The sequence below is a fragment of the Hakea prostrata genome, chromosome 9, assembly GCF_041222555.1.
Source record: "Hakea prostrata isolate BN-2017 chromosome 9, UWA_Hpros_2, whole genome shotgun sequence".
Taxonomy (NCBI): domain Eukaryota; kingdom Viridiplantae; phylum Streptophyta; class Magnoliopsida; order Proteales; family Proteaceae; genus Hakea; species Hakea prostrata.
In genome coordinates, this window is record NC_142608.1 from 48555238 (window position 1) to 48563134 (window position 7897).

At 34.4% G+C, this 7897-nt stretch overlaps 1 protein-coding gene across 1 annotated transcript; it reads right to left on the reverse strand.

Moving 5' to 3' along the window:
* Positions 1-208: 208 nt before the first annotated feature.
* On the reverse strand, positions 209-2935 carry LOC149005392 (cationic amino acid transporter 1-like). The gene is made up of 3 exons (XM_089168278.1): positions 2818-2935; positions 2212-2661; positions 209-1916 (listed from the first exon to the last, which is right to left on the reverse strand). The coding sequence occupies exons 2-3, from the start codon at positions 2627-2629 to the stop codon at positions 526-528; spliced, it is 1809 nt and encodes a 602-aa protein (XP_089024404.1). The 5' UTR covers positions 2630-2661; positions 2818-2935; the 3' UTR covers positions 209-525.
* Positions 2936-7897: the final 4962 nt, after the last annotated feature.

Below are 7897 nucleotides of genomic sequence, written 5' to 3' on the forward strand. Positions count from 1 at the left end.
GCTCGATTGGTAAGTCCAACACCTCTTAGTGAAGAAGTTGCAAGTTCGACTATTGCTGATTGCATATGTAATATCCTCATCTCCCATACATAAAAAAAATGCTCGTGTACCCAAAAAAATTGGCCAGGCTTGCTCGTGATTCTCGCCCGATTTCACAGGTATGACCCAAGAATGAAAATTTCAATTGATTACAGTTCTGTCAAGAACCAGATGAATTGATGGCGTTTCGGACCCATACCAATAACAAAACCTTAAATCGATAGAGAGATTTACATAACATTTGGGTATATCAATGTTTAAATACTAAATGCTTGTTCTTTGATCTTCAAGAAGGTTTCAATTCCCAAACCAGACTCTTGAAAACCTGAAATTATGTACACAACCAAAATCAAACAACAAAGATTTATACAACCCTTACGTCATGAATCAGTAGCATACTTTCTACTAGAAAAAAGAGAAAAAGAAAAGAAACCCCTGAATCCCATGAATTACAAGCTGCTAGAACCACAGAAAACCCTTTTCAGTTCAAATAACTGATGTCTCACTTGCTACTTTATTGGTAGCTCCCTCTTCCAGCTTCGCCGATGTGGCGGCCGCGACCCTTTTCTCGGTCAATTCCTTGGCTGTATCATATGATGCATGAAGCCCAAACAAGAAATAGTAAACCAGAAGCAGTCCAGTCCAGACTCCAAACCTCATAAATGATGCCCCATCAATTGAACCCAGAAGGAAAACATTAATAGCAATTGAAGCTGAAGGCAACCATGGTACTAGTGGCACTCCCCACAGCTTTGGTTCCCTTGCTTGAGGAACAAACAACCACAGTGCAATTGTAGCCAACAACCAGATAGGCACTGTTATTGTGTACCCGATCCATCCGTTCTCGTTCGTAGCCCAGTAAGTAGCGGTCGCAATCGATGATCCAAGAATGGTGAGAAGACAAGCAATGAGTATGTTCCGGTGCTTTGTTTGTGTCACGCCGGTGACATAGTAGCGGCGGACTAGAAGTCCGAAGGCAACCATCATAAAGATGAAGAGTGTAGAGATGGAGAGAAGGTTGGATAGGATATCAAGGCTAGTAAAGAAGGAAATAATGGCTGTAGCAACAAGCATGACCACAGTGGCATTAACTGGAGTTCCAGTCTTTGCATTCACTTGAGCCAACCATGGAGTCACCATATGAGAACGAGCAATGTGTGTCAAATATCTTGCCTGACCCACAGCACCAACAAGCAACACAGTGGTCATACCCTTCAATGCCCCAGCAGCCACAATATACTTAGCCCAATCCATCCCAACTGCTTGGAATGCAACAGAAAAAGGAGCATCTGTATTTATTTGTGAGTAAGGTTGCATTAGGCATAATGTGATGGCGAGTATGCAATAAGCAGTAGTAGTGATCAACATAGACCCAACCAATCCAATTGGGATATCCCTGGCAGGGTTCTTAGTTTCTTCGGCCAATGTAGACACCGCGTCGAACCCAACATAGGCAAAGAACAACACGGCCGACGCCTTAAATACACCTCGAACACCGAAGGGCGCAAATGGTGTATAGTTCTTAGTGTCTGCCTTGGTGAGACCGGCGATGATGATGAAGAGAATGATAATGACATGAAGGATGGACGCTATGTAGTTGAAGCGAGATGAGCCTTTGGTACTATAAACGGCGAGAACACAAATGGCCGCGATAACCACCATTGAAACTGGGTCAAGGTAGCCATAGTTTACGCTTAGTTGTTCCGTGACATCGATACGGAAATCATTAGGTTGGTGATTGCAGAGAGTAGCAAAGTACGACGTCCACGAACGAGCCACGGCAGCTCCTCCTATGACATACTCAAGGATGATGTTGCCTGCAGCAATGAAGGCCACAAAATCTCCAAGCTCCACCCTTAGGTAGGCAAAGGATCCACCTGCGTGTGATCACAAACCTTAGCATCATTACAATTTCTAAGATCTACTTAGATAAGAAAATAAATGACAAAAGCATACACTAACAGAAAAATAATTCTCAAATCATAGATATTAGAATCTGAAAACAAACAACTAAATAAGCCCAAAGAAGAATTGAAAACCCACATCTAAATAAGGAAAAAGTTCACAGAAATGAACAGAGGATTTTGAGCTGGGAAGAGAAAAAAGTTTGTTTCTTTGAAATAGTTCCTTGAGAGAGAATGGGTTTTCAAAAATTCTGGAAAAAGAGATTACCTGCAACTGGAATTTCAACAGCAAACTCAGTGTAGCAGAAGACAGAAAGCATGGCAGAGACGCCGGAGACGACATAGGAAAGAACAACGGCAGGTCCGGCGACGCTATTTGCTTCAAGACCAGTGAGGACAAAGATTCCGGCACCGATGACGGCGCCGATTCCGAACCAGATGAGATCCCACCATGTGAGAGTCTTCTTCATCTCATTTGCACTCCGTGATTTCACCTCGGTCAACTCGGTGATTTCCAGAGACCGAGTGAAAATCCGATCCTTCAATCTCATCCCTGTTTGGCTTAAAGCTCTGCCATAGTTGCCGAAACTCTGGAAAGACTCTTCTGGGAAAAAATCCTCCTTCGAGCACGAACATCCTCTTCTCTTCACTGCTCCTCCATCATAAAAATCACTGCTTCCCCCCATTTTTGCCCTTCAACGAAGTTCACCTGCGAATCCTGAAACAAGAATCCACAAAGTTGATTAATTGGCCTAGTTGCAGGATTAAAACCCAAAACGAAACTTCCCAGAATTCTCAAGAAAATCAAAAGAATAGAAAGAACCCAAAACAAAAATGACAAAAAAAAAAAAAATGCAAATTTTGAGGTCTGTACCTCTCTGAGCAGAGGAATCTCAAGTCAAAACAGAAGATTCACTTTCTGTGTTGATAGAGAAAAACCCAGAAAATTTTACAGGACAGAGTAATGTTGTCCTCTATGAGGAGGTATATATATAAATATAGCAAGAGAAGTCAAAAGCTCTGTGCTAAGCTGTTTAATGGGACTACGAAAACATAATTGAAAAAATAATTTAAGTTTCTTGAAAGATAAAGAATCACGCAACTCTGTGACGTCTGTAAATATGATTATCTCAAATAGAATTAGAGAGCTGTTAATATCACGGAGAAGAAAATTCAGATCCAATTTAGAGAATCTCAATTAACTTTAATTTAGTTGAAAACAGAGAAAAAAACAAATTACAAGTCAAATATCAAAGTTGACTGCTGGGGCATATAGAGAACTAAGGAGAAATTGATTCTTACAACAAAATTGCTGGCTCGCAGGTGATGGGTTCTGGGTATGAACACAAGATTCTTGCCGGCCGAGCGGCAAGTTACAGTGGGTATGAACAAGGTTTTCTTCTTCTCTTTTTTTATATATTTACATTATTTTCATTAAATTTTTTTTGTTTGAGTATAAATAAAGTTGAGTTGAGAAGAAAAAAGGAGATCGGCAAGCTTTGACCCTGGAACTGAATAAACCATCTATCTAAGGCTTAGATGTGGAAGAAAACAAGAAAAACAGAAACAGATGGACAGTGTATGGATGTTTGCGTACAGTTTACATATCATTGAAGCTTAGAAGAGTCTTAATTTGGAATAATACAAAATTCAACTATCACCAAAATACAAAATTGGTGGGACTTTGGTTCTTTTATTCATGGAATTTGTGTTGATTTTGGAACGAATTTGGGATCTTAGTAAGTTGTTTCGGTTTTTTGGGTGTAAAGGTGTTAGTTGCATACAAAAACAGTTTAACTGCAGCGTCTAAAATCGCACTATTCAAAATTCAGTATGTTACGTACTGAAACCGAATTTCGACGGTATGTTTTTTGTTTCAAGTACTCATACCATCGGTATGACTGAAACCACACCGAATTATTCTTGTATCAAATTAAGGGATATAAATGTAATCTTACAATTAAAACACTTTACCTTTACCCTATCCCCAATTCTCTGTTTCAGTTTTTCATTTCATCCTTCACTCTTCTTTTCAAATTTACTTGCTTTGTGTCTGTTAATATCATATCCTATTGATTGTTTGATCGCAATTTCATTATGATCTTAATGAACTAATAATAAAAGTGACGTAGGTTCGTTCGTACTAAAATTGTACCACACTATACCATGTTTAAACCGTTTTCTCGCAATGATTTAATATCGAAAGTACTAAACAATTTTTACAAATACTGAAACTCTACTGTATAAATTCGGTACAATATTTTTCTGGTTTTCTGTATTCAAAGTTGATACCGTATCGATTGACACATTTACTTTAGTGTGTGTGATTGACGGAATTGAAACCAAACTATTAGAGAAAGAATTTTCCGTTCCGATCCGATTTTGATAAAATTTCTCAGATCTATTGACTTTTTGAAAAAAATTCCTTATAAGATGTTCTAAAACAAATTAATAGAATTTTTTTTTCTTCCCTTTTTAAAGCCTTGATTGTAGAACCCTAGCTTAATCTTGCTAGGTTAAACCAAGCTAAGCTAGGTCGAACACTCGACCTTTCATGTTTAATTGAAGTATCGAACTTGGATTGTATTTTGGTTCGCACCCATCCGGCGGCACCTATATTAGTAATATTCCCCCACCCTATACATAAATTCTTCGGATTCAAAAAAAAAATAAAAATGAACCATATGGTAATATTCATAATAATAATTCGGTCCATTCTAACTAAATGAAGTCGACTACATGAATTATTGTCCTCCAATTATCTATAGGAATTGAAATTGTACTTCATACAAATGCAAGTTCTCCTCACGTGTTTTCTTAAGATTGTCTCTTTTACTAGCATTCAAGATTATTGAAAGGATTCGAGCCACTGATACTAGTGTTTCATCTCTAAATCCTCTCGAAGGTATAACTGTAAAAGTTAGGAGAATGTAATCCTCAACCAACTAATTATTGCAAATTGGGGGCCCACAGACGCAAAGAAAAGAGGAAAATGTGTAATAGAGGCAAAGATTCAAATTCATGATTTCCTTAAACTTATATGACTTTTATATATATATTATTATTATTATTTTTTTTTTTTTACTTCGGATTAGAGATTCGTTATAGTTGACTTAATGTTCAACAGACGGCTACAGCTGCTACCACCGTTTAGGGAATAAAATAATTGGACGGTTGGGATCCCCTTCTCTGAAAGAGACAGGTTGCATCTTTCGTATGGGCCATTATGGGCTGATGATGGAAGTGCTGGTTAATGGGCCCCACTTGCCAGCAAAACATGCTTCTCATTTTGGTTGACATTCAAATTCATAGACAGGTTCTTAGCTTGCAAATTTGGCCAAAATCAATTAAAAACTGTTAGAGCACACGTCTATTTATTTTAATTCTAGAAATTGTCTGTTTTATAATCAATTCATCTATATATAATATATTTGGTCAAAACAATTTTTTTTTTTGGGTACTGGTGCTTTTTAAATACTCGAAAATTTAGTGTCGTCCGCCAGGATCGAACCATGACCTCTCCACTGAGAAGTATGAATCTTTACCACTCAATCAACCCTTTATTGACAAGTCAAAACCAAATTTGATTTGCTTGAAAATTCACATGTGATTAATGTGAAATTATAAATATTAGGGTCCACATATTCACAAAATTTAGGCCACACCCATTTTACACGTAATCGAATTTTTTTTAGCATTTTGAAAATTTTGCCAAGATAGGTCATTCTACAAAATACATGTTCATTTTCAAAATTTTCAATTTTGAAAGAAAAATCCATTGACATGAGAAAAATGCTAATCATGGCACTTAAACGTAAGCGAAAATGGTACAAAACAATGGAACTAGTACTCTTCGAAACACAACTTTTATATAATCTATACATATAGGATATGAGGTTCATCTAGACAAATTTACACGCAAATCAACTACATACTCAAGGTAATTTTTATATATAATTTAAATATATATGAGGTTTTGGTTTGAACTTACCAGAAAGCGTTGGTCATTTGCCAACTTAGCCAACCCCTTGATATTAATATGAAGTTTTATATTAAAATGATTAATTATGCTATGAACTTGAAGAAAATTACTTTAGAAATCTAATTTATATTAATTGTACTTGACACTAGCTTTAAAAATAACTTTAATGTTTTCTTAAAAAAAAAAAAATAATTTTAATGATTAACTAACTTGTTTTTCTTCAATATATACATAAAATTTTTTATCTATTCAAACATTTCTTTGTACAATCTTACTTTTCTAACTTATTTAATCAATCTTACAAATTTTTTACCATTTCTTATTATCACCTATGCTTCTAGCACATTGGGAGACAGTCTCTTGTTAGAAGACTAAACTTCGAGAAGGTTTGTGGTTCGATCATTCGTTCACTCCCCCTCCATTCCCAAAAGGCCTATGGGCCCAGTGGCACCAATCACGATGACTGACATCAACTTGATCGAAGAAAAAATAATTATTCTCAAACTCAAAAGCATAAGAATTACGTTGATTTTTTTTTTTTTATTTTTTTTTTTTTGATAAATCGTTGAAGATATTTCACTAAGCAATTTTTTTCTTATTTTAAACATGCTGAACATATTTTCTTTTATTATCAAAGAATAGATTTTTTTTTTCATATATAAAATTAAAGAATTGCTTGTTAGTCACAAATTAATGTATCTAACACGGTTGACAACGTTATCCATGTAAACTAAAATATGGACATGATATTGATGAGTATATGACAAAAATGATGAACCAAAACTAGCATAGGTGATGATGAAATATTTATTTTTTCTAATTTTTATTTCATATATATATATATATATATATATTTTAATGTATTTGTTTGGATCAAATATTTATCTTTTTAACTAAGCATGGAGCATGCCAAAACTTTAATTTGCATGCAACATGAGTAATTTATCCAGCGTCTCTACTTTCATCATGTAAAAGATAAGTTTTTGAATTTAAATTTAAATTCAAATTCACCGTAACTAGCTCTATCTTTGATTGATTTTATCTCCAACCGATCAAGAAGAAGAGTTTGAGTTTCTGAATTCAAATTCAAATTCAAATCCACCGTAACTAGCTCTATTCTCGATTGATCTTATCTCCAATCGATCAAGAAGAGATTGGATTATAGTTAAAGTATCAGTTTGATTGTAAACAAGTTGTAATTCAAATTCAAATATTTGAATCGTAATTCATATAATATTAATATACATCTCCCACTCACTAATCTGAGTGTGGAAAAATTCTCTCCCAAATGAAATTCTAACTTAGAGATAAGATCAATCGATGATAGAGCTAGTTACCGTGGATTTGAATTTGAATTCAGAAACTTATCCTTTACACATCAAATACAAATTCTTGATAAATATGGTTTAATAATTCTATTGTTTTTCTCTTGATAAATATGTTAATAATTCTATTGCTTTTCACTTTTTCTCCTTAAAAATTTCCAACCTAAATTGATATGATTAGTTTAAGTCTATTTTTATTTTGTTTATATATATATTTAGTTATCTTATCTACAATAATTTTGTTACAGGTGATTATAAATAAAAGGGTAAATATCACTTACTTCTTCTCTTAGTCAACCAAATGATACTTGGACCCGTTTTAGTTGAATAATATCACTTACCTCAACTCTTATTGGAAAAGACATCAAACTCCCTTTTATTAAATTTTTTAATTAAATTCTACTTTTGCCATTAAAGACTTCTCTAAGACCCCAAATTATCCTTAACTAAAAAGACATTTTAGTTTAAACTTCAAATTACGCTCAATTATCCTAACAATTAAAACTCTAAATTATTCTCAATTATGTTTATTCTTAAAAATCCAAAATAGTCTTATTTTCTTTATCTAGATGCCTTTTTTATTTTAAATATGTTAAAAAAAAAAAAAAAAGACATCTAATTTTTGATTATCTGATTTTCTTCCAATG

Coding starts and splice junctions, on each gene's coding strand:
- LOC149005392 (XM_089168278.1), bottom strand. CDS start 2,629: ATGGGGGGAAGCAGTGATTTTTATGATGGAGGAGCAGTGAAGAGAAGA. Junction 1,917..2,211: donor TGTTGAAATTCCAGTTGCAG/GTAATCTCTTTT, acceptor GATCACACGCAG/GTGGATCCTTTGCCTACCTA.